The sequence below is a fragment of the Perissodus microlepis genome, chromosome 15 (assembly GCF_051167445.1).
Source record: "Perissodus microlepis isolate ML-2025 ecotype Zambia chromosome 15, ASM5116744v1, whole genome shotgun sequence".
Taxonomy (NCBI): Eukaryota; Metazoa; Chordata; class Actinopteri; order Cichliformes; family Cichlidae; genus Perissodus; species Perissodus microlepis.
In genome coordinates this window covers 7,403,783-7,431,272 of record NC_140475.1, presented here as the reverse complement: position 1 = coordinate 7,431,272, position 27,490 = coordinate 7,403,783, and the positions used below count along the sequence as shown (strand labels likewise).

The window sequence follows — 27,490 nt, the reverse complement described above, 5'->3', positions numbered from 1 at the left end:
CACTGTGTGTATAGTCAACATCGCTGAGTTTAGGTTTAAAGCTTGACATGTGTGCGCAATCGCTTCAGCCCTGAAGGAAGTCAGCAAGGAGAGCCGGCAGCATGCAGTTTGTGTGTGTTTTAAAGGGATTGTCCCCTCTTGGCCCAGGTCAGGAGCCTGACAGGAAGTGTTTAGTTTAGGCCTCTAGAAGTTGGCTACTCTAGATGAGTTCACAGAGCAAGCTTCACTGGCTGTCGCATCAGACAAAGCAGATCTGGCTCATCAGATACTTCCTATCGCTGATCAAGGGTGGCAGCTAAAAGCACCCCCAACTGGCAGAAAGCCATCAGACTTAACATACACCTTGGGTTGCCAGTTAGTGTGGAGAAGATGTATGGTTTTGTTTTTTTTAAATGTGGACATTTACCACAACCTTATAGTGAAATTTACTTAATAGGGTAATCAGGATCACTTATCAGGGTAATCAGGGTCAGTTACAAGTCGAGACCACAAATACATTAACCCTCTGGTATAATTTACCACAACTCTATAGTGAAATTAACTTGTTAGGGTAATTAGTCAGTTATGGGGTAAGACCATAAATACATAACAGAAAACCTGAGATCCAACATGGTGCAAATAAGGAACAGTCTAAGGAACTACAACCTTAAAGTCAGCGTATCTACCCAATCTACCCAATTTCGCTGTGCAAGAAACTGCACAATGACAATAAAAAGCTCTAAGTCTAAGTATCTCAGTCTTGGTTTAAATTATAACATTTCCTTTTGAAAAAAAAATCTGTTTCTCAAAAGTACCTCAGTTTAGATCCTTTACAGATGCCAGTGAGGTTTGCTGTGTAATCTCAACATTTTCTCAGACATAACATTGAGATAGCAGTGACAATGAGTAATACTGAATTGCTGCTTCATTGTTTGCAAAGCAACTACTAAGTCCCCCCCCCCCCCCCCCTTCTCACTTGTTATCCTCCAGGTAGCATCGAATACAGCTGCCCAGCATCCAATGAATGTGAAATCACCAAGAGAAGACGGAAATCTTGCCAGGCTTGTCGATTTGTGAAATGTCTGGCAGTGGGCATGTTGAGAGAAGGTCAGCTATATCCTAAAAAAAAATCCTTTTCCGATCCTTGTCAAAACCTTACTCGAGCTGCCTTTTTTTCTGAGATCGATCAGTCGGTGGCAGAATTTCAAATCTCCTCTTTCAGACAGTTGAGAAAGAGAGTGAAGCCTAATACAAGTCTGACTGCAATTACTTTGTAGTGCATTCCTCTAAACAATAAGCTAGTAAACCCTTGACAGTAGTTGTGTAAACTCAAATGAAACCTAAAACTTCTGACAGTTAAACTTCAAGCCCTCTGTTCCGGCTGCGAGGTGCGTGTGTGTAGGTAATTTGTATGTGTGGTAAACACAAGTTTGAACAATGCAGAGCTGTGTCTTAGAGAGGGAGGAGAAAGCTAATAACTGCTCATCTGTGTCAGTCTTTGCTTCATGAGTCTTCCTCTGAAATAGCCTATGGACATGTGCCAACTTGTGTAGGTGTGTGAGCAGTACTGCAGCAGCTATTAAGATAACAGAGCGCGCTGTGAGCTGCATCAAATGTAAAACAGAAGAGAGTTTAAGGGCAGATTAAACTAGAATGGGATAAGTTACCTATTAAAGCCTACTGAGCCTGCTGTTTTGCAGTAATCAATAACATTCTGCCACTTCTTACATCAGAATTATAGGATCTGTGCTAACAGATCCCAGTCACCTTACAGAGTATTTATACTTATTAAATACTACTACAATACAATACATCAAATAAGTTTAGCAATGAGCTTTCATGTTCCTGCCTTTTTTCTATAGCTAAGGTCCACCCTGCAAAATTTCATCATACATGCTCAAAAACATGAGATGACAGTGGTAAATATGTTCCACTGGTACTCTGTGAGTGTGGTCAGGTGCTCCTTTAGTGTCACTATGTGCCTGCGGTGTGACATATTATCCAGATTTAGAAGTGACTCAAAAAGGAAAACATTAGCGACCTCCTACAGTACCGGCCACTTGTTGCCTTCTGCGTATGTCCACGAGAAGATAAGGAAGAGAGAGGGGAGCTGATGAAACGCATGAGTGGGTGGGTGGGTGGGGGGTGAAATCCAAGGCATAAGAGAGAGTAAATAGAATTATTAAGCATTGTTGTCAGCATCACACACCATGTAATTCACAAGAGCCATATTGAATTCAAAAACCTTTATTCAGTGTTTTCAAACTATGGATTAATTCAGCTGGGTACACAGTTGTGATAGCTTCATCCATTTTAATCTCCACCTATGAAAGCTGGCGTTCTAATCTTCAAAGGCATGTGGGTCAAAGTGGAAGACGCGAGGGAAGTGTCAGCTACCTTTCTGAACCTGTGCTTTTTCTCTTTATTTTCTCATTTATTATGTTTTGGTCACAGGCAGAATACAAGAGGGATGTAGCTACCCATTGCATTATCTTCAATGATCCCCAGAAAACTTGTTCTATGGATCGGACCAATCCTGAGCATCAGAGGCACGTCAACCTCTGTGCATCATGCAGGGTCTAACAAAAAACTCACCATGCTGCTTTATTGCTATTAGCGTTTGTTTTTTCCTTAGTAAAGGTTCTGTTTCTTCTGGGTCAGCAATGTTCTGGTTTGATTTCATCTCTATATTGATTTTACCATTTTTTTTAAATTAAAGACCTTTTTCTTCCTTAAGAGTTATGTCTTAAAAACATAGGCTCATAACACAACTATGGCTGCCGCAACAAATATACCGTTACGTCTTTGCATTTGCAATCCTCCTCTGAATGTTAAATGCAGTTTGCAGGTTGATGGGCTTCACAGAAATTTCTTATTAGATTCCATAAACGTGGATCTAACTTTCTCTGTCTGCAAAATAAATGATTGGATCCCAAATTCAGTGAATATGAGCAGTCAGAGACGCTGTCGGTGGAATTTGATAGCTCATTGTGTTGTTCACTGACAAGTGAAATGTCCCAAGTTTGAGGCCTTGACGAAACACAAACGCCTTGGAGGGTTGGATCAGGAAGGGCATCCTGCGTAAAAATCTGTGCCAAATCAAATATGTGGATCCATTTGCTGGGAATAAGGGAGTAGCCAGACAAGTTCCCACTCACCCGTGATGTACGCTGTCTCACAAATTTCAAGACTTAATGTCCATCATATAAAACCTAGAGAGCATATATTATGGCCTGTCTGCTGACAGATTATCATCATTTCGGGCAGCCTCTCTTTTGGTTTGGTTTGGTTTGGTTTGTCAACTTCTCAGATGACTCCAGCTACTTTTTTTGGTCTAATGCTAAACCAATAGAAACATTGGGTAACAATTGCTAAAATGCGACCCAGGTTGCAATAAAGTGCAATGATAATTTAATACCACCTCCTCGTTGCTAAGCACACAACAGCATCTGGTCATTGCAGCTGTGTATAAATGTGCCTGTAAGTTATTGATATACTGAATAATAGCATCTTTACACGTGTTTGTGTTTAAACATGTCAGTCAGCAGCCATATTTATGCTCATGCCACTGTGTTCTTGTGAGCAGGACTGTCTCTGCCCTTCTTCTAAATTAGCTGCTTTTAATGGGGTGGGTGCGTGGCGGGGGAGGGGTGGGGGCATCAGCAGCATCCCAGTCTACCTCTCAGCCCTCTCTTCTCTTTGCTTTCCCTCCTCCCTCATAAATTCCTCCAGATGCCTTGTGGGACTCCTGGACCTCCGTGAAATGCGAACTGCCCCTCGTAACTCTGGCTGTAAGCGCCCTCGTAATGCGCTTCATCGTGTATCGTAATGCCGCTCTTCCCTGGGGAGGCCGTAGTAAAGCCAGAGACAGAGGAGCTGTGAGGTTTAATGGGGAGAGTCAGAGCCATATTAAAAACACAGCTAAAAGACATATAGACCTCAGGCAGGATTTGATTAAGCTTTGTTTAGTCCCCATTTCTACAGTTGCTGGCGCTACTCAGAACAGTAAAAAATAGTATTTTAAGAAATGTGAAAATTATTTTGAAAATAGATGTTATAAAGAAGAAACTATGTGATTCTGTGTTTTTATGGTTTAATGGTTTATGTTTCTAAGAAATATGGCCAAGGGTGCAACAATTCCCTGACTAGCCCCCACCTTTCTGTTTTGTCTTACTGTCTAATCTCTACTTCCTCCCGGCTGGAGTTACCTTTTCTTAGGGGTGTTAATCATTCAGCATTAATCAGCATTCTGAGAAAAGCATCAGGACAGAGGAAAGATAACGCCACAGTGCTGTTAGTAGCACCATGTGTATATTTGTCCGAGGAGTGTGGGATTGTTTATACTAAACACTAAACCACGCTAACAAGGATCAGTCTGGATCAGTGGCTGGATGTCTCTGTTTCTCAACCACCTGTATGTATGCAGGGTGCATTTTAGAAACCTGTAAAAGCGTCTTATGTGGAAGTCCATATCCCTTCAAAGGAAGATGGTCTGATGTAAGAGGCAAAAAATAAATATGACTACTCCCTGTTTATCAAACTGAGATGGGCTGTTCAGAGGAACAGGAAGGAGGTGTGCGTGAATATCTGTTTTGTTATCCACGAAAGCTATTCTTGGCCCTCTGGTTGTCAGCACATTCCACTGTGAAAACTTACACTCAGTTCTGATGTGTGTTGTAACTCTCACATGTGAGTGGAAACAAATATACCTGCATGAAAGCTCATTTTTTCTACTAATCAAACCACAAAAAAGTGTTTGACTTGTGTTTGCCAACAGTGTTAAATCTAATAACAACACATAGGAGGCACCCACATCCTCTTCCAGCTAATCCATACTTGCCCCTTATGACATCACCAGCAGGTCAGGGGGCATTAACATTCCATAGCCAATCTCTCCTTTAATACCTTGTTCATCTTCTTCAGCTTTAACTTCTCAGTCTTCACAAATCTTAAAACTTAAAACGAACACGCGATCTAAACTTATTTGTATGTCATTGTTGTTCTGCATCCACATTGATATTAAGTTTTCTTTCTTGCTCTTGTGAAGCACAGTATATTAAAAGTATGACCATAGACTGTATATAAAAGATGAAAATGAAGACGAACACGACCCCTGGTTATAAAGGGAAGTCAGAATATATAGAAGCGTATAGGAAAATAACTCTACTTTTCACTTGATTTATGACCTAAACTCATTAGGTTCATGCCCCGATCATAGGTTTCAGGGCTTACCTAATACAACATGATTTAAATTTTGTAAGAATTTGCAAAATTTTGTAAAATACATTCCCATTTTGAGTACAATAGATAATAAGGCATACAGTTTAGCACAAGCATTAACAATTGTTTTCTCCAAGGTGCCACATGAGAAATTGGGGCTCTTTTGGAGGGCTGCACGCCAATATTGTTGTGCCACAACAGTCCCAGTTTCACCAATATTGGTATATGGCCCTCCACAACCGTCCCAGTTTCACCAATATTAGTGGGTGGCCTTCCACAACAGTCACAGTTTCACCAATACTGGCATATGGCTCTCCACAACAGTCCCAGTTTCACCAATATTAGTGTGTGGCCCTCCACAACAGTCACAATTTCACCAATATTGGCAAATGGCTCCCCACAACAGTCCCAGTTTCACCAATATTAGTGTGTGGCCAGTTTCTCATGTGGCCCATTGAGAAATGAATTGTCCATCCCTGTTTTAGGAAGCAGCTACCTATTATTCCCTTGCATGTCACATTTGTCTTCACACATTCCTGTTTCAAATCTCCATATTTTGTCTCCCTTTCTGTCTTCATTTATTTATTTGTACTATTTGTATTTATATGTTCTATTTCTATTGTATATATTAATCGGAATCTGTGGGTGGACAGCAAAGAAAGAATTTCATTGCACAGAGAAATGCCTTTGTCTCTTGTGACACATGACAATAAACACTTCGAATCTTGAACAGTAAGATGTTGATGGCTCAGCTCAAGGGTTCAAGCAGGTTACATTACAGTGGCTGTGTCCATATTTTATGTGCGGTCTAAAAGTATGATTACCCCGTGATTCTGTACTTTAGGTTAATGGTTGGATGCTATTTTTGTTGCACATGTAAGTTATATTACAGAGATGCAAATCATTTATGTATTACAGCTTCTTTTGAGTAGTTGATATTGAAAACTGCTTTGTAGCACCTAAAGAACTGTTCATTTAGCTTAAAAATTACTAAGAAATCCCCTTTGAATTATACAGCTGGATATTACCAAATATGTAAACAAATTTAAAAAAGACTGTTCTTTTCTTTGGCTATCATTTTAACATTAATAATCGGTAAGACTGTTTTATTTTTTTAAATTAAGCACTTAAACAGGACTGTGTGGGTGCAGCTGGACTTGCTGCTTATCTCTCTCTCTCTCTATAAATAAATATATATATATATATATATATATATATATATATATATATATATATATATATATATATTTATTTATTTATTTATTTATTAGGGGTGCAACAATACACAAAATTCACGGTTCGGTTCGGTTCGATACTTTGGTGTCATGGTTTGATATTTTTTCGATACAAAAAAATGTTCATGCCTTTTTAATTTGTCATTTATTTTTAACTCAAAAGTACAGTTTTTAAATTTTATGTTGCTGAAACAACAAAATAATGAAAAAAATTAATCCATCTGATTGAGAAATCACTCATCTTTGGAAAAGAGAGTTTATTACAGACAAATGGCTCTTACCAAAATAAAAGCTATACTATACGCTTCTTCTGGGGTATATTCTCATCAGCATATTAAACATATCAGGTCCCCATAAGGAGAATCATGTGCTAACGGCTGTCTAAATGACTCGGGTAAAGTTTGTAGCATGCGTGCTTGTTGTTTTTGTCTGCTTCCACTTGTCTTTGCACTAGGATGATGTCGGCGTAAATGTGCAGTCATATTCGTTCTGTTCCCACTAGTGCTGTCAGCGTTAATCTCGTTAAAATGACGTTAACGCCATAACGCAGCAAATCTCCGTTAACGAGTTACCGCGGATCGCCCCGTGCGTGGGGCTGGACGGCGTCAACACGTTAACGAGCTAACTGTGCTAGTTCCCACCAATGTAATTGAGCATTGCGTGGCACATCCGACATACTGTTTTACTTTTGTCCATCGGGGTCATACTTCACATGAAAACCAAAATAGTTCCAAACGCCAGATCTGAATGAGGGTGGGGTAGGTTCAATTTTGGGTAGCGCTGAGGCAGTTGCCATGTTGCAGCAAGCTTAGCTTCTGTCTCACTAGCTTGCGCTGTGCTCAGTGGATCTGCGCTTGACAATGCAGCCTAGGCGGAGTAGTCGAACGCAGATCCACTGAGCTCTCAACACAGACAGCATCATCAGAAGAAAAGTTGATAAAATAAATAAAAAATTTTGTGTTGTTCGATACATATGCTTACCGAACCGAAAGCACTGTATCGAACGGTTCAATACCGATACATGTATTGTTGCACCCCTAAAATGTGTATACATATATATATATATATATATATATATATATATATATAGAGATATAGATAGATAGATAGATAGATAGATAGATAAACATCTGGGAACCCTACACTGGTTTTTGATTTTAATGCAAATATTGTTGAACTCTGGTGCCAAACCAGTGAGCAGATCACACAGCAAAACTCCGACGCACAAATTCCTTCTGTGAAGTATTCATTACTGATATATTTGCTGAGAGTATTATGTACAAATAGACACTTGTCAATTTGTACATAATACTCTGACTGTAATGAGGCTGACTGAATAATAGGCGCTGTGTAATATGATATAATTTGCGGATGATGCAGAGATAAGTACACATTGATTTGGTGTTTGTGTGTCAGACATGTCCACTTTTTTAAAAGTGTAAACACATGCAGTTTGATAGTTGTTAATATCCTGTTGGCTTACAGTAAAGGTTACCAGGCAGATTGCTATGCACAAACCTCTCCTCTAGCTCACCTTTGTCTCTCTTCATGGTACATTAACTCATAAAGTAGAAAGTCTATAAATTCTATGGAATTATATGTTATAGTAAATCACACCTGTAAAATAGCTTTACAAACCACTGGTATGGAAGTGATAAAACCGCAAAACACATCTTGCATGTCCGACTAAGAGAACCTTATTTGATGTTCTTAATGTTGATGTAAGCGGTACATAAATATCTGCAGAAGTAAGACTAAGTACAGAAGGCTGCTCAAAGGCGTGGGGTATTACTGTGAGGTGTCAAGTGAGCAAATACCCTTGGTGTGTCTCTTACTGATGCCAATGCCATTATGTATCTATTCAGGGGCACTACGGCTATTTACACTGTGTAGATTGGGCAATCCAACACCACTACTGAAGGGTTCCTGAGTCACGTTCACCTCACTGGATGCATGCTTCGTCTTTGTAGAGACACATGGCGATTCCATGAGTATAAATCCCATCAGCTTCCCCTCGTTGAACTGCCTCATTTGGACACACACACGCACACACACACACTTAAATCCCTATCGTCATGGTGACTAGGTTATTGCCACAGTGCTTGTTAAGATGAGCAGTTGTCACCAGCTGCTCTAAAGTTGTTGAGTGTCATGTTACAGGATGCATGCTGCGGTGCCAGCATTAGACTTGTCCTGTCTATTCTCCTTGAGATGTCAGTATATTTTGCTTGGTGACTGACCAACTTCCTGTGGGTTTATTGGGTTTGACAAAAAAGCATTTTCCTGACACCCAAACTTTATTTATTTAGTCATCATGAGAAACTTTCATTTGCTATTTGAGCATAAACTGTATAAAAAAGATGGACATAGCCACCATGACATCAACTGCTGGTTTCTAAGCTACTATTTTAAAGTCTGAAATTTCAGCACTGATGCTGATAGAGTCTGTCTTGTTTTATTTTGGCGTGAGAGGTTCTAGTGCTAGGCTATCAGCTAATGCTAGTATTTTTGGTACACTAGGTGGGCACACAACTGCATTGCAGGATGATTAGTTCAAACAACTGTATGTATGTACAAGGTCCATGGGAAAACCAGTCATCCTCAGATGAGATGATGTTCAGGAATAACACAGGAACCATCAGGTCTTCAGCCTTAGATTGAAAACTGCTCGAACACCAGTGTTCCCAAGCCACTGGAAAGCAAGATTTACATCTCCATGGACGGAGACGGTGCCAACCAAAAAAGAAGCCAGTCCTCTAAAATTGACATCTTCGAGCTCCACTGAAATTTGCAGCTCCCCACACTGACAAATGCCTTCTAGAGAAAGGTTTTATGGTCAGAAAAGACAAAGATTGAGCTATTTGACAATAACAGGCAGTAGTATGTTTACTACTGCCAAGCATGGTAGTGGCAGCACAATGCTCTGGGGGTGTTTTGCTGCCAGTGGGACTGGTACAGTCCACAAGTGTATGGAAGACTACCTCCAAATATATAACCCAAATGTAAGAGCTAGACAGTTAAAACTTGAACACAACTGAATTCCAACCAATTGTGCCAAGAAGAGTGATCAAATATTCAGTCAGAATTCTGTTACAAGCTACCAAAAGCATCTGGTCGAGGTGAAACAATGCTAAGAAACTAAATATAACACTTAGCAGCTACCTGTGCCATTTATATACCTTCAAAACATTAGTTTAAACAAGGATTTGTTTCAAACACACTTAATGTCACTCAAAATGAAATGGCAGTAATTTATTTTGTGTAAATGAGTGGACGTTAGCATGAAAAAAAGGATAAACAGGCATCTATATTTATAACATGACTGTCATTCTTTATGATCCACATGTTTGAATTGGCCAAGATTTTACGCCGGATGCCCTTCACGACAAAATCCTCCTCATTTATCCGGGCTTGGGAAAGTTTCCAAGATTACTGGTTTGTGGCTATGCTAAACATCATTGTCCTCTGTTTGTGTTTATGTAGGTGTGCGTCTGGACCGGGTCCGAGGTGGCAGACAAAAGTACAAGAGGAGAATAGATGCCGAGAACAGCCCATATCTACACCCTCAGAATGCCTTGCCACAGAAAAAAACATGTAAGTGTAAAAATAAAATGTTCTAATAAGTGTTAATGGAGTCATTTCTTACGGTTTAAGTTGTGGTTTGGGAGCCAAAACAGTCCACTAATGCTTTTTGTCATTTTGTCTGTCAAAGCACAAGCAAACAAAATTAACTTTTATTGCTTTATAATACAATTAATTTTCAATGTTTTATTCTAAGTGCTTATTTAAAGCTACCTCATTTTCAAACATCAGGTTAGCAGTGCATTCTGAAGTCAGATGCTGGAGCTGGGAGTGACGTCACTCCTGACATGAGTGTGCTCCAGTAGTAAAGCCAGAAAAGCAAGGATAAAGCAAAGTTTTTTAGGTTATTCTAGTCAACTAAAACTCAGCTGAAATCTAAAATCATATATAAAAACATTTTAGTTAACAGCAACACAGATAAAAAAAAATAGGAAAATACAAAACCTTAATGACCGTTCAAGTATCACTAGCTTGTTTTTTGCACTTTTTCCCCCACCTTTTTTTAACTTTTGCATGAGTGTGTGTGTCTTTTGTGTCTTCTCCTCAAAGGAAATCCTAATATCAATGAGATCAATTGATCAAAAGTTATGATATTAATAAACTCTAACTCATTTTAGTCTCTGTAGGTGGTGTGGTGGAGAACAAGGTGGTATCTCTGCTGCTGGTTGCTGAGCCAGAGGGCATCTTCGCCATGCCGGATCCCACGGTACCCGAGAGCGACATCAAGGCTCTGACCACTTTGTGCGACCTGGCTGACAGAGAATTGGTGGTCAACATCGGCTGGGCCAAGCACATCCCAGGTATGATTCCGGCTGGTCTCCCCTGCCTCACTCACTCTCCTCGCACAAGCACACCGCACACATTAGCTCCATTAAGTCTCTAATCAGATCAGTGGAAGGATTGTTCTGACTTGTAGCAGCCAAGACACTCACGGGAAGCCCAGAGGAGGGAGGTAATGTTGGCTTGGCTGCGTGTTATCTGTCCGTCAAGCTCCTGTGTGTGCGTGTATGTGTGTGTATGCGCCGTGCCCTTGCTGACCAAAGTGTGCTCCTAATATATCAGCCAGATGAGCCGCGGCCACCTGGAAGTTTTAATTCATTTCCTGGGCCGCAGGCGTCTCCCTGTGCAGTCTGAATTATGGAAATCCTCCTGGCACTTGGAGCACACTTAGCTTCTCCTCTGACACAGGAACAGTGGAAGGATGTCCGGAGATTTTTTTTTTTCCTTCTTTGAATGTACGTGTAGAAAGCAGAGGGGAAGTGCATTCTAAAAGCTTAGTGGGATTAATACAGCTTTGTTGATGGTTGTAATCATGTGCCACAGAGGTATGCAGACTGGATCTGCTTTTGATATTGCAGGTTTAGACCCAGGAATGATAAAAGTACCACAATTCAGAAGCAGTTTACACACTTTGAGTGGTTGTTTCGGACCACCTTTAGATATAAGATGCTCCAAACTGGTGAAATGAGTTCTCCTAATCCTGCAGCGCCTTCAAGAGTGGGATACTTTCGTTATCAGAGTGTACGGAGACTGTTTTAGATTGGTGCTGAAGTGAAAATGTAATAACTGTGGAAAACAGGGATGGCATTTTAGGCTTTATTTTCATTATTGATTGTATTTAATTTAGTCATTCAACTCATTTGTCAGAAAATAGTATTTAAAAAAAGACCATTAAAGCTAATGTCTTCAAAATTCAATCATCAGTACAAAAAAAAAAAGATGTTCCATTTGCGATCAAACAGAGAAAGTGGTAGTGACTCAAAGAAAAGTCTGTTCAATTTCATATTGACTGGCTAACAATCATTTAACAAAAAGGATAAGGCCTGCTAGTTGGACATTCATCCAAAAAATCCATGCTTTGCAGTGAAAACACATTTTGTTTTCCTTTATTTTAAGTTTGAGTTGTGGTTCCTGACATGTGCAAATACAGCATAGTGACTTTGTGAAGGTGGAAAATTAACATTCAGTGGAAAAACGCAGTCACAGAAAAAAAGTTCTTGAAAACTGCAGGTTAACTGAATCATTATTTACACCAGCTCATCAGACAGAGTTTTATCATCGGTCTTGATTCTGCTCTTACATATATGTATATATACACATATACACATATATACATATATATATATATATATATATATATATATATGTCCACACCCAAAACATGACAGGGGAAACACCTGGGATTTTTTTTGCTGATGCCTCATCTCTAAAATGCTTACAATACAAACAAAAACCCCTCTCTCACCTACATTCGCCTCCATGCTTGCCCCTACGAAGCGAACATGAAGCAATCATTTGAGTGTGTGTTGGTGTTTGGTGTCCGTCATCAGCGTTTCCATTGTTCTCTTATAATACCCACTCCCCCCACCCACTTCTCACCTCCCGGGGCCCCTGCTGTCTGCGTTTCTCCCGTTGTTGGGCTCTTTACTGTCAAGACAGATGGGAGTCCGAGTGATGGGTGTATTTGTGGCCCTTTTGCCAGTGGAAGGTTTACTGGGAGAGCAGAGCAGCGGTGCACATGTACCTTGGGGTGGGGGTGGGGGGCTTTGATTTTTAAAATTCAATCAAAATGTCAAGCACATCTTAATCAAACTTCTGAAATGTCACAAAAAAGCTGTGAAAATATTTTAACTACTTCAGTGTCATATAACCTTTAATATGTATATATATATATATATATATATATTTTTTATCTTAAATCAAATAATACATGGGCTCCATTATTATTGTTATATTATATTTTTTAAATGGCATTTCACTGAATTCAGACTCTTGAGGCCCAACCTGCTGCTATGTATTCAGCACACGTTTCACTCGCTATAACATATCGTTAGATAAATTGATCCATGCTACTTCCACTTAAAGCTGGAGCCAGTTGGCCAAGCTCAGTGATAAAGAGTGGAAACAGGTGAGACCTGTTCAAAAAATAATCTGATATTTTTAAGTGTGAATAAAATAAGTTACTGCTCAAGTCCCAACCTGGACACCACTCTGTTATCTAAAAACATTGCCCCTTTAGTGCTCAGCCTTCTAGACCGTGTCAGAGGCATCAAAATCACAGCGGTGATAAAGAAAAAAGCAGATTACAGATGAGATTGGCCAAAGAGGATATGACAAGCATCTCAAAATAAAAGACACAAAAAAAGGAAGAACAGACATGACAATAGGTTCTTTTATGGAACAGGTTGAGGGTGTAAAAGATATAAAGAAAGCTCAGCTGACAGGAAACAAAGAGAAAATGTAGATTGAAGAGACACATGCACTCAGAATACGAGTATTTAAAAAAAGACTGGCCTTTCCTAGCAGCGTAATGGCCATGTCACATCAGCTCTGGGTGAGTGGCAGGACACACGGCCCCCACTGTTGAGAGAATCGGGGTCCTGGGCAAAGTGGCCCGGGCCATCTGAGTTCTTTGCCCAGGGGGAGGTGAGTGTGATGTGGCTACTGTCCTGGCTGTTCCCCCTCCTCCTTGTCTGCTCTTATCAGGCAGATTGACAGTGATGTGGTCTGAAGTCTGAAGGCCAGACTGGCAGATGAGCTGGCTAAAGACCAACTGCCCTCTTTGTTTTTGGTCTTTTTGAGTCCGTGATGCAAGTTGGCTGTCAAATGAATATGCTTAAAGGGTGACTGTAGTGTGACTGTCCATGCGCTGTTGTTGATATGATCCAAACACGTGCAAGATTTTTCTCCTCCTTGTTGCCCTCGGTAAATGTTTGCCTGGTCCATTTAATGCATGATCTTTTCTTTTTATTGATGGTTTAACTTTACCTCAAAATCTATCAATATATTGCTTGCGATTTCATCATGCAGGCTCAAACACGTACTAGTGCTGGTCTTTCTCTCTGATCGATGATCCTGCGCCAGAATACTGATCCCTATTGGCCAATAAAATTGTGCACAGACAGCTTTTCCAATCAATCAGGGAGTGATAGTGGGGGGAAATGGGTGCCACTGACGTCCCTGTACTGATTGTAAAGAGAAGTGGATCCTGATAACAATCACCAGTGGTGTCAAAAATACAAACACCTCCCACTCCGCTCCCTCGCTCTGTAAAATCATTCATTTAATTACAGTAAACGTGTGCAAGTATGTGTGTAAATGTAGGTTTATGCGGGGACTGTGGGTGGGTTTAATCATACTCCTGTGGGGTGTAATTGTCAATCAAAGCAGGCACGTCCTACAGAGAGTAATTAGATTCACCACCTATTCACTCCCTGTGTCCTTTGTAATGCCCTTTGCCGTGTGGCCTTTCCTTGTGTAAAATCATTTTGTTTTATGCAAATTCTCTATCATTGCTTATATTAATAAGCATGGATAACCAGGTTTATGCTAAGCTGAGCTTCACAGAAAGTAAGACCAGAATGTATACAAGCAAAGGACTTTATAACTAAGAGACGACGCTAAACGTTAGCTTTGTCTAATAACAATATAACAATGTGTCATCACCGTACAGTTATGTATAATAGGCATGGAGCTCTAAAGACGTGAGAAAGAGCATTTGGTGTTTATCATTGCAGGTGGTTTATTATGTATTAATTGAATTAGTTTAATGAAATAGGAACCCACTTGAAAACACTGCAAGAACTCTCATAAGTAGCCTAATCCCACTGTAGCCTATTAAAGTCCTTTTGTGCGTCAAGGCTCAGGACAGGACACAGGAAAGAATTGTCTTTGACAGTAAGAACCACACAGTGAACTTTATGTTAAATAGATGTAGTGTTTTGAGCTCTACAATACAAGCCACATTTACCCCTTTATGCACACATTCATACAGCGATTTAATCTATACAGGCTTAATTTATCATATGGACACACACTCACACTGTTGATGCATCAGCAATTTGGTGTTTAGTATTATTCCCAAGCACTCTTCAACACAAGGACTGGTGGAGCTGGACTTTCAACCAGTGACCCGCTTTACCCTCTAAGCCAAAGCGATGCAAGTCAGTGTTATCAGATTCAAGTCACGTTTTCATAAAACTGGTTTCATTAAAGTGAGAAATTGTGTTATGGCCGAGATCTGTGCATTCAGGACAGACAATGATCTGCAATTTCTGTATTTAGTGCTGGGATTTAAGATCTGTTTGAGTTAAGAGATCTGTCACATGTTGCACAATGCGGAAAGTCAAAATTTAAATAGTGGTTTAAGGTTGAGTCGGCAACAAAAGGAAATTGTGAACTACTCCAGTAACCGCCCTTCCAGAAAACTTGAGGACTAGGTCAAAGGAAGGATGGATCAGGCTAAACTTTCAAAATTCTGCATCCTGTACTTCAATTCAATTTTCAGTTTTATTTATATAGCGCCAAATGACAACAACAGTCACTTCGAGTCGCTTTATAGTGTAAGGTAAAGACCCAAGAATAATAAAGAGAAAACCTCAACAATCAAATGACCTAGGGTGAAGCACTTAGATTAGGAGGGAAAAATCCCTTTTCTAGGAAGAAACTTCCAGCAGAACCAGGCTTGGGGAGGGGCAGCCATCTGCTATGACCAGTTGGGGTTGAGGGTAGAGAGACAGGACTGAACTTCCCATTGCACAGCCTAATAGCATCTTCCATTAGACCCTCTCTGTCTGTTAAATACCCTCCTCATTCAAGCTCAACACTCAGTTTATGAAGGAGGTTCATTTTTGAGTTTTTTCTGTCACAAGTCTCTATTTCCATCCAAAGAAGTTATTTTCACAGACTTAGGAAAGTTCCTTGTCTTGTACAGGCCTTGTAAGACTAACCATGACATGTGAGCTGACACGTGGGAAATCTTTCTTTATTCTCTCTCCTTTCAGGCTTCCCCTCGCTCTCTCTGGCGGACCAGATGAGTCTGCTGCAGAGCGGCTGGATGGAGATTTTGATTCTTCGAGTGGTGTTTCGCTCGCTGGCCTTGGAGGATAAGCTTGTGTATGCTGAGGATTACATCATGGATGAGGAGCAGTCAAAGCTAGCTGGCCTGCTTGACCTCAACAATGCTATCTTGCAGCTGGTGAAGAAATACAAAGCCATGGGGCTAGAGAAGGAGGAATTTGTGGTACTCAAAGCTATTGCACTTGCTAACTCAGGTATGAAGCCTCTTATTATGAAGATTGGCCTCTGAATTTGTACATTTCTTTTTACAGTAAAACCTTTTAATTTCTTGACATAGCTTAAGATCTTACTTTCATCTCTCCTAATAGACTCGATGCATATTGAGGACTCAGAGGCAGTGCAGAGGCTCCAGGATGTCCTTCACGGAGCCCTGCAGGACTACGAGACCATCCACCACCCGGAGGATCCTCGGCGAGCGGGCAAAATGATCATGACCCTTCCACTTCTCCGTCAGACAGCTGCTCGTGCCATCCAGCACTTCTGCAGCATCAAGCAGGACGGTCGTGTGCCTATGCACAAACTCTTCCTCGAACTTCTAGAGGCTAAAGCCTGACCTGAACGCAGACAGCCATTCGCTTCGTCCTGCAGGGGTTAGCATGTGAGGAAGTGAAGGATAACGGGTAATCGTGGGGTTTCACGCCATGTTTTTTTGTCCACATCAGTTCGCATTTGACAGTAAAGTCTCAAATTTGCAAGTGGCAGGAACGTTTTTTTTGAAGCCACACCCTTCCTTCCACCAATGAAATATTAAATTAAAGCGGAAAAGAAAGCTGTAAAACTGGCAAGCTGTGTCTCGGTGACAAGGCCGTTGTCGTCTTTGCCGTTTGTGATACCAAACTAAGAGTGCTGACCCGCTTCAAAGGATGAAGACAAATGGACAGGTGGCGTTAAAAGCAGAAGAGTCGCCTTCTAGAGATATCTACGGTTACATGCCAAACTTAGAGCTTCTTTTCTCAAATGACCACATGATACTTGAAAATCCTTGTGGATTACTTTATTCATCTCGAAGCCTGTAAAATATGCATTCTAGTGCATTTAGAAAACCTACTATGACTTGGGTTTTGTTTGTCCTTTTTGTATAGAAAAGGTATACATGTCCTAGGAGGTACTAGAGTAAGTCTTGCCAAAGAGTAGAGACTCATATTATTGAATAATACCAGCAAATATCCACAGTAATATGATGTGGCCTGTAAGGCATTCACATAAACCTTCATCCCTGCTCTGTGGTTTATTGCAAAAATATCTTATATATATATATATATACATATCTACTACTTTCATACATCAGTGACTAAAGTGAAGCAATTAAATGATCAGCACCCAATACAACAACAACTGATATCTGGAGTTTAGAGAAAATTTCAGGGAAAGAGTATATCATGATGCAACTGAAGTGATATTTATTTAGGAAGTGGCTCTGGTCTTTTGTTATTTTTCTTTCACTAAATGTGGCATTAATGAGCAATTGCAGTGGATAATGATTTTTTTTTTTTTTTAAGATTTTTAAATGATATCATTGTAAGATAATTTTTTACCAGCTTCTCTGCTACAGCACTGATACCAACATCATATCATTAAAAATGAAAGACAGCGTGATTAAACGTGGAGTCTGTACTTGAAGATCATAATGTCGTAGAGCTGTGTAGACCCATAGATATAACTTTAACTATGTAAAAAATACAAAAATAAAAATAAATAATGGCTGCCATACTGTATAATCTGGATTAGGGAGGCGCTCGATGTCTTTTCTATGATAGAAGTCTGTGTAGGATCAAATTTGTGCACTACTTTTCCTTTTAGCCATAAAGTCTGGGGAAATTGGTGATGGCGCTCTGTTAATCTGTTAGCGTGTTTTGTGTGAAGAGTCGTTTTTCTGTCTTTGTTTTCCGCACCTGTTAAATGAAGGGATTAAACTCGGGAAGGAACCTCAGTACACGGAATTAAAATGTCCAAGTCTTGCTCTTTATTTAACTCAAGGTACTGTGACACTATAATGTGCTTTTTTTGTGATGAGAAAAACAGATGTAGCAGCAGAATGGCGGTTTAAATGTATGTCGTATATGACTTGCTGTATATACATCACGTCTTATGCCAACAGATAATGTCTAAAGATGCAATTAAGCTTTGTCTGGATGAGCTGTGCTGTGCTATTTCATTCTCAGGTGGATTTTTTTGGGCAATAAAGATGATCCCCTTAATGCAAAAGCTCATATTATCCGTGTGTCCCCTTCTTCCTCGATAAAGCGAAGAGGGGTTTGAAACAAATTCATTAAGAGCTGGTAAGTGGGTGCGGTCTATTCCGTGCAGTCTGACAATGGACTGTCATTTTCAAGCTGGGCCCATTATGGCACATTTAGGCCATCTGAGCCCAGTTGGAAGGAGATTTATAATTAACAGCCATAATGTAATGAAGTCTAACAGTGGCCCCAGAGAGTGCTGGTCATCAGCTGCCTGTTGAGACTCATAGAAGTAGAGGCATTTGACTCACTTCATTATACTGTGATCCTTACAAAACAAACTCATTATTATTATTTTTTTGTAACACTGTTTCACTTTCCATTATTTAGCATTTAATACAGCAGGAAAAATAAGGTTAGGCTAGATTTACAGTGTAGTCTATTATATTCACCTTGCAAAGTATGTCTATTAGGTGTGTGATGGCCAAATCCACAGCTGCACAATTCATATACACTCACTGGCCACTTATTTAGACACAGATGTTCTACAGCCTGTTAACACAAATATCTAGTCAAGTCAATGCATTTAGGCATACAGACTTGGGCAAGGCAATCTGCTGAAGTTCAAACCAGCAACTGGAAGTGGAAGAAAGGTGATTTAAGTGAATTTGGGTTGAGAAAATGTCCAGTGAGTGGCAGTTCTCTGTGAGAAAATGTCTTATTGAGGTGAGAGGAGAATATCCAGACTCCTTTGAGTTGATAGGAGGGCAGCAGTAACTAAAATAACCAGCTGTTACAACCAAAGTAGGCAGAAGAGCATCTCTCAATTCATGAAGTAAATGGGCTACAGTGGCAGAAGCCTACAACGGGTGCTCCAAGTCACACTGGCTCACAGAATAGCAGAAAATGCTTGCCTGATCTGATGAAGTTTCTGTTGTGACATTTGGATCGTTGAATGAGAATTTGGCGTTAACAACAGGACACCACGGATCTATCCTACTGTTTATCACAATTTCAGGTGGTGTAATGGTGTGGGGAATATTTTCTTGGAACACTTTGGGGCCCTTTGAGAATCATTTAAATGAGACATCTAACCTGAGTATTGTTCTTGATCATGTCCAATTCTTTATGACCACAGTGTGCACATCTTTAGATGAATGTTTTGCATGTCTTTGTCTCTGTCTGTCTCCCCTCACCCCAACCAGTCTCAACAGATGGCTGCCTGCTCGTCCCTGAGCTTGGTTCTGCCTGAGGTTTCTTCCTTTTAAAAGGGAGTTTTTCCTTCTCACTGTCACCAAAGCATTCACCCATAGAAGGTCATCTGATTGTTTGGCTTTTCTTGGTTTTCTCTGTACTATTGTGGGGGTTTTACTTTACAATATAAAGCACCTTGATGCAACTGTTGTTTAGTGTTGTTGTTTGGTGCTGTTTCGTTGAACTGAATTGCTTCCAGGAGGATAAGTCATGTCACAAAGATTAGTCACCCAATCTCAATCCAGTAGAGCAACTTTGGGATGTGGTATAGAGGTAAATTCACATCATGGAGCTGCTGACAAATCTGCAGCAGCTGTGCGTTGCTATCATGTCAATAATGACCAAAATCTCTGACAGGTTTCCAGTAACTTGATGAATCTGTGCCTCGAGGAACTGAAAGTGAGAAAGTCCAACCAGATACCAAGAAGCTGTACCTAACAAAGTGTCCAGTGAGTGCAAATATTACATCAGAATTCCAGTAACATGATAAGAAGGAGAGGCGACGAGGAAACGAGCGAGGAGGAGGCAACGCTAAACCTGAGGAATAAAGATGGATGAATTGTGAGAAAGACAAATCAGAATCCAAGTGAAGCCATTTGTCCTTTACCCCTCCCTGTCTGTCAGCAGAAGCCAAATAATCTCCTCATTTATCGGGGGTTAAAACTCACAGCGCGCACAGAGGGATTTGCAACAAGCTGGAGATTTTTCACACCATCAGCCATCAGTAAGTGAGTTAGTGATCTTGAGTGATATATCCCTGTATGTCCCTCTTCTTAAATGAGTTAGTATGTGTCTAGTGGCCGTGTCGCCAAGACATGCTGGTGATGGATGAGGCTCTAAGGAGATGGGCTGTAAAAAAAGGCTGATTCTGGCACTCAAGGGTGAGATCACTTCCTCAATAAAAAAGCATTGTCCCGAATCATCACAGCAAGGTATGAATGCTGATTAGGGTATTAGGCGAAAGAGAGCTCCGCTGTAAAAATAAATCAAATGAGCTGCGAGTTAATGCAGAGGGTCCCTCTGATACAGAGCTACGGTGTCTACGACCGGGGCCCAATGGGTTCGGATACAAAGACAGCAGTAAATAATGAGTAATTATTCCAAGTCCCTCATTGTTAGATTACAGGCAATGTCTTACACTCAACTAACCCTGGAAGGGCTTCTCTTAATAGTTGCTCTGTAATGGCCGCAGGGAGGCATCGTTTTTAAGGCGTTATTGTCCTTAAGAAAGAAAAATATTCATGGAGAGTAATTATCACACTTTCTTAACAACGAGCTAAAGACAAAATGAGCTTCTGTGTCCTCGTAACAAAATGACAGAATTATCCAAAGGTCATTGAAAGAGCTGTATTTTTTAATGGATGTTGGAACTTTTTCCTAGATAAATGGTAAAACTGACGTAAAACAAAGATTTCATGATACACCTGATACACACTGGGAAAAGTGGTGGTAAGTTTTTCTTCAAATGCTCTTAGTGTAAGAAAAAGATTATTAACGCACTGATTTTATCTAACTGATTGGTCACTGGACCGTGACGAGTTCCTTCCTGCGCTGTCACATAATCATCATCTATCTAGACATGTTAAAGGTGAGCAGGTGAGAAATTTCCCTTCTTTAGTAGATGAAGTGAAAGCAGATGGTAGTTGTGGCAGACTGTGTACAGATCATTCTGAGGACTTTAACAAGTAGGTAGGAAAACAGATGACACTGATACCTGCATCAATGCATACATCCAGGATACAACAGGGGACCATTTTCCATGTAGAATTTATGAGGAGGAAGAAGAAAATAGTTCAAATCATTCCGGTCTTCCACCAAAGCGGCTCAAGCTTAAAGATTTCATGCAATCCTCTGGAAAACTGTTAGTAAAGTTATTCCTGTAGCTCTGTCAATCACCCCATCACCGCCACCAAAGCAGGCTGAACAACTGAAAAGTTGAAGGTCACTTTAAGACTTTGTGCACCAGTTTCTCCAGCACACAAATTGAAGGGTTTAGTTGATCTTTAATATCATTATTATTTTTTTTTTTTTAAATAATGAGCATACATGTGACGGGATATGCAGCTATTCCAAATCTCACTGCAGTGCAATAAAAAACCATGACTGGGTGTGAGGTAGGTTCACTCAGGAAAGGGCAAAGCCAGCAGTAGCTGCCTAGTGCCATCGTGTGGTCATACAGGATATTGCACAGGTCAGTAAGTTCACGTTATTCTCAAATATTTGGAGCTCATATTACAAAGTTTTTTCTTTACAAAAAAATATTTTAGTCACTATTATTTAGCAATAAAGAAAAAGTGAGTTTTCCACCCAAAATCTAAAGAGAAACTCCAAACGTAAGATGACCGATTTCACTTGAAAATAAACTGAGCAAATATTATGTACAGTTTCCTCTTGATGCACACAAATAACCAAGTTAAACTCATACTGGTTCCTTTTTTGAAGCACAGATAAAATAAAAAGGTATTATTAAGAGCACAACTTCCCCCAAAGGGCAGGGCCTACAGTAAAACTTTGATATTTTTATTACAATATCATGATGTCAACCTGTTTTTTATTGTCATTGTGATGTCTTAGTGCATCATATTGAGAAAATTAAAAGTGTTGTACAGCTCTCTCCGTGGCCTTTCATATGATATACAGGACGCTAAGGTCACGCTTAAATGCTTAGCCAACCTAGGCACCCATGTCCCCCATGACCTAGTATGTTGTTTTGAAATTTAAAGAAAATCCATAAAAAATTGTAGGCAATATAAAGTTTTTACTGATTTTCACACTAATTTGGATGTGATGTTGATCTTTCACCTAAAGTAATTTGGTTGGAGCTGTTACTGGTATCTACCATCTCACAAAATTTGAACTTGATAGGTTGAAAACTGTGGATGCCAAACTGCTAACAAACAGGCAGAAAGACAAACAACTGGAGCAGATTACATATTTGGAATATAGACATTCTTGAGTCTTACACTATATTTATTGTGTTCATCCTCCATATTTGAATACTAGCTCTTCTGTTGGAGCTAGTCTGGTTTTTGTTTCTTATTACAAAGATATATTTTCAAAGTGCAACAATTAGCTTTTAGTGTAGCTTAGCTTAGCTTGTATAACTATTCCATCTGCCATCAGTTGATATGAGTGTCCATACTTACAGACAGGCTGTATAAGAAATGACTCACACTAGCAGTACACTGGAGGATCAGAGAGGTGATATGCTAACATGCCTCTTCAGGTGAGCTGAAACCAGACACCTGGCTGTTACCATGGCACCGCTGGGGGGTTGATCGGAGGTGGAGAAGGACTCAAATGCAGCTTTTTTCCAAGGCTTCTTGAGCTATGATACTAGGCGTTTTGTCTTCCTCCTGCTGTCTGGGATTAATTTGTAACAAGACATGGCTGGACTCAATTGAGTGTTGAGTCCTGAAGGGAGCCAGTCAGCAAATAAAAGTATCAGATGTAAAATAGCGATGGGTGGACAGTGGTGATCCTAAACGCCTGGCAGGTCTTTGCCCTTCTGATCGATGTGTCACACAGCGAGGGGCTGTCAGCACCCCCCGCCCCAGGCCGAACAACGGACATCAGCACCGGTGAGTCCCACTTCTCCCACACAGCAACTTTTTCCACCGACCCCTTCATCATTTTTCACCTGCTGTCAGTTTGCAGTGAGTGTCTGCAACATCTTGGGCAGAAATAGGCTGGTACTGAATGTTGGAACATGCTGGAAAACTGCATGAAATATTGCACACGTTATGCTCGTTATACAGCATCTTTTTGCCTTCAGGGGCCTACCTGCAGTATATGCTCTTTAATCCACCAATATCCACTGCCAGTCATGGTCTCTGTTAAAGTATAAATGGAATGAAAGTGTGGTCTTTGCTGCTTACGCCGAAGGTTAGAAACTAGGCCAAGCAAGCCGGAGTGTCTCCAGTTACAGTGTTATCTCTTCCTTGGCAAGCATCTGATCATCTTTCTTTCTCTAAGTGTTGATTTGTGACATGCAATCTAAACCCTACATGATAGACTTGTATGACCCTACAAGTCATAACTGAGCATACTACGCTTTTACTTTATCTGTGAATCTTTCATTTTATCATCACTCTTGCTTGTATATTCAGATGATATCTGCAAAATAAAAAAAGAGACTATAAAGACTAATGAAGACAGAATAGCTTTGTGCAAAATTACCGTAATACATAGTGCCTTTATGGTATTTACTGATTTATCATTCCAGATTCACCAAACCCCACTCCTCTTGTAGGAGGAGGAGGAGGAGGTGAGAGGGCAGAGGGAGGCCAAGAGGAGAGGCAAGTTGTCCGGGAACTGTGGTTCATTGTAGTGATGGCAGGCATTGCCCTACTGCTGCTCGCCATCGTGCTAGCTGTTGTGCTTCATAAGGTAAGATACAGCATCTGTGTTACTGTGTGTGAATGATGGCAGACTGATTTTACTAATTGCTCTTTCCATTATTAATAAAAACGTGCATAAACTGCACGATAGACAACTGGGACAATCATTGCAACCATTAGAAAGCAGCTTAAACCAAACTTTCCATTCCCGCTTCATCATGGCCTAGGCCCTGAACAAACCCCCATTCAGCAGAGAGAGACCTCCATTGGTGGCCCTGCCCATGCAGAAGAGGAGTCCCATGGCTATCTACCCACCCAGCAACTCTATGTTGGTGAGGGGAGATCTACTCTAGTTTCTTTTTGTCTTATCGCTTATTCAACATTTCACTTACAATTTGTAAGTGAAACTGTACGTGTCTCAGTAACCACTGGTTACTGACTGCAGCTAGCTAGCTGTGTTTGACTTATTCACCAGGGGTCACCAAGGCACCTAATATTTATATTATGAATGACACTCATGACTTTTCCTGATTAGACTTTTTGCCAGTACAACTGTATATACTACACTATAGTGTGATATACTATATATTTTATGCTATAGTATATGATATTGTTTAGTTTCTATACTATATTACACTATACTATACTATACGTTTTGTACTATAGTATGCTATGTTATACTATAGTATATTACATTGTTTATTCTCTATACCAGCGGTGCCCAGCCTTTTTGGGCCATGAACCAGTTTATGTCCGACAATATTTTCACGGGCCGGCCTTTAAGGTGTCGCGGATAAATACAACAAAATAAAACCAGTACCAAAAAAAAAGGAAGATTTATTCATAACACATGGGAAAAGACCCAGGGAAACTGAGTTAACGATAAAAACGATTAAAAAAAATTAATGATAAAAATGATAAAAACCCTTAAAACCATACGTTTTCACACCCGAGCCTCAACTCGTGGCCCGGTATCCAAACAACTCACGGACCGCCCCCGGGATTGGTGACCGCTGCACTATGCTATACTATACCTTTGGTACTGCACTGTACTATACAACACTATACTAGGCTTTCTTATAGTGTTCTAGTCTTGTTAATATAGTGAAACATAATACAGCACACTTTTAGTGACGCTACAGACTAAATTGTAATTTCTTACTAAGTAACACTATGAAACATACATACGGTACAAGATCATTTTAAGTGTGATGAAAAGTGAATATTATATTTATATACAGATGTGGATTTATATACATTTCTTAGATAATAAAATGTGGGCTGTTGCGAACATAAACTCTGAATAGAACTGATGGGCAATCAATACTACTATATTTTCCAAGGACGTATGCCATGCTGTCTGAGTTATTACCAGCATACACCACTCAAATTTAGTTGATGGGTAACATTTGAGTGTTTTCTTAGTATTTATTCTTAGTAGTTTCTCTGCTTAACTTTATTATTACCAGTTTATTAAAGAAGTTACTGTGTTATAAGTTACAATGTATTAAGAAGGCGACTATTTAGCAAATAAGAAAGGATTACTAGTATTTGTAGCCCAGAAAATACATTTATTTCATTACTCTCAACTGAAAAATTCTCTCATTCATTTCCCCTAGTTTGATACTGTGCCTGACACAACAGGCTTCTCCAACAGTGTAACGCTCAAGGCCTTCACCATGAAGATGGAGGTAAAAGCAAATGTCTAATCTACATATACGAATACATTTTTATTCTATATGCATGTGATACTTAGCACTTTTTCTGTCTTACCAGGAAGTGCTGGAAGCTAAATGTGAGCCTGGAGATGAGGATCCTCCACAGGGTGAGTTGGGCATCCTCAGTGTGAACTCCCTGAGGCGCAGCGTCAGCCAGGTGATGGATGGGAAGTCACTCACTGGAGACGATGACGTGTGGGATCCCAACATTTCAGGCCATGACAGTGGGATGGTGAGAGATCCCAAAAACATATGCTGTGCCTGTTTAAACTGGAAGCACTAAAGGCCTTTTGCTACAGTCACAGCAGAGGAATGTAGTACGCTATATGCTGTAACCTACGACCTTCTCACTCTGCACATTTTTTTACATTTGTCCACAGAACTGTAGGTATTTAAACACTCACAGGAGAGACAGACTTGCTTAATAAGAAAAAACATATCACTGGAAATATGACTATTTCCTTTAATAATCTCCATTCTTCTTCTACAGTTTATGGATGATGAAGAATTTGTTGATACAATCAAAGGTTTCAGCACTGTGAGGAAGGAGCACACCATGTTCACCGACACTAACCTGTGACCCGGCGGCAGGGACGGCAACATCCTGAACAAGACTCTTAAAATGCTTAAATCCACCCTTTTTCATGTTCAGCTAAAGCGTCATAGCAGCTGGCTAACAGTTCTCTCAAGATGAGCCACAGCTGCAGTAAAGAGGGGGAAAAAAAGTAAGAGGAGCCCAATGGGATTTGTGACAAGAACAGTGGGATGACTCTGTGAAGGAAGGAGAAGGGAAATGTTCTGACATTCAAACATTACAGAGTGGAAGGTGGAAGCAGCTGCTTATGTGGAAGGAAAACTAGGACGCGTCTGACATCACTACTGGACACACAGAATTAAAGAAAAAAAATCAAAGATACAGACGCGTACGTTTGTTATTTATATCAAAGCTTTCCTGCCATTTTCCACTGTAAACCCTTTGAAGTCATGCTGTATTTGGATGCTCTGTTAAAAAAATCTCTTATTTAAACCTTGGCATGTTCATTCAGCTTTTTATGTCAGTTTTCCCCATATTTATATATCATAAACATATCTCATTAATCATTAAGAGAAGCATTACACTATAAGAAGGTTTTTCCTTCCTAGGTTCATTAGTTACTATTAATTCTTAGTTATTATTAATCTCCGGCTCTCTCTCCCAGAGTGAGTCTTTTGTTGTGCCTCCCTCCCCTGACCCCCAAACTGGTCATGGCTGATGGCTGCCCCTGGCTGGTTCTGCGGGAGATTTCTTTCTGTTAAAAGGGAGTTTTTTTAATGTGGCCCTGAGAGGCCAAACGGACTGCAACTTAAGAAAACACCAGCAATAAGAAAAACGCTGCAAAAGCACACAAAGCACAATGGAAATAGGAAACACGACAACAGAAATAGGAAAAACGACAACGGAAATAGGAAAAACAGATTTCCAAAAGCACAAGGGAAGTGTTTCTGGGGAGACTATAAAACGACGGACCAGTTGCAGGAACCCAAAACATTGTAGGTGTGTTTTATCATGATTCAAATAATACTGATGACGGATTTTTAGGCTAATAGTTAGGCTAACACACTGACCTCTCATCTTTTCTTTCTTCACAAAACCGATAGATCCTCCACTTCTTTTAAGTGTCTCCCAGCGCGATTCTTATTGCATATTTTGGTTCCTGCAACTGGTCCGTTGGGTTATTGTCTCCCCAGAAACACTTCCCTTGTGCTTTTGGAAATCTGTTTTTTTTCCTATTTCTGTTTTTTTTTTTTTTTTTTCCTATTTCCGTTGTGTTTTGTGTGCTTTTGCAGCGTTTTTCTTATTGCTGGTGTTTTCTTAAGTTGCAGTCCGTTTGGCCTCTCAGGGCCACCGTAGTTTTTCCTTCCCACTGTCGCCAAGTGCTTGCTCATTGGGTGTCATTTGTGTCTTTACATTCCAATAAAAGCATTATGTTATGTTTTAGTGCTAGACTATTTCTTGCAATTCTGTCACAAGCATAAACTCGTGTTTTCTGTTTTCTATATTTCATCCTCATACTTTGACATCTTATGTAGACCCATGGTTTTCTTTTATAAATCTTCCCATTAAGTTTTTACTTCCTCCAGATTTG

At 40.1% G+C, this 27,490-nt stretch overlaps 2 protein-coding genes across 5 annotated transcripts in view; both read left to right on the top strand.

The window, feature by feature from the left end:
• The window catches only part of LOC146371567 (estrogen-related receptor gamma-like), a 35,361-nt gene extending 15,965 nt beyond the window's left edge, over positions 1 to 19,396 (top strand). For 2 of the 4 annotated variants that reach the window (XM_084952796.1, XM_084952795.1), the window contains exons 4-8: positions 970 to 1,086; positions 9,918 to 10,028; positions 10,634 to 10,816; positions 15,800 to 16,069; positions 16,184 to 19,395. In XM_084952796.1, the coding sequence (XP_084808922.1) occupies positions 970 to 1,086; positions 9,918 to 10,028; positions 10,634 to 10,816; positions 15,800 to 16,069; positions 16,184 to 16,428 (926 nt within the window). In that variant the 3' untranslated portion in view covers positions 16,429 to 19,395. Of the gene's footprint in view, positions 1 to 969; positions 1,087 to 9,917; positions 10,029 to 10,633; positions 10,817 to 15,799; positions 16,070 to 16,183 lie in introns of all 4 variants that reach the window. The other 2 variants (XM_084952798.1, XM_084952797.1) reach the window with 2 other exon arrangements.
• Positions 19,397 to 22,570: 3,174 nt separating this feature from the next.
• Positions 22,571 to 26,358, top strand: LOC146371566 (usherin). The gene is made up of 6 exons (XM_084953332.1): positions 22,571 to 22,887; positions 23,532 to 23,695; positions 23,874 to 23,978; positions 25,266 to 25,337; positions 25,423 to 25,596; positions 25,855 to 26,358. Exons 2-6 carry the CDS (start codon positions 23,639 to 23,641, stop codon positions 25,942 to 25,944), a joined length of 498 nt encoding a protein of 165 aa, XP_084809458.1. The 5' UTR covers positions 22,571 to 22,887; positions 23,532 to 23,638; the 3' UTR covers positions 25,945 to 26,358.
• Positions 26,359 to 27,490: the final 1,132 nt, after the last annotated feature.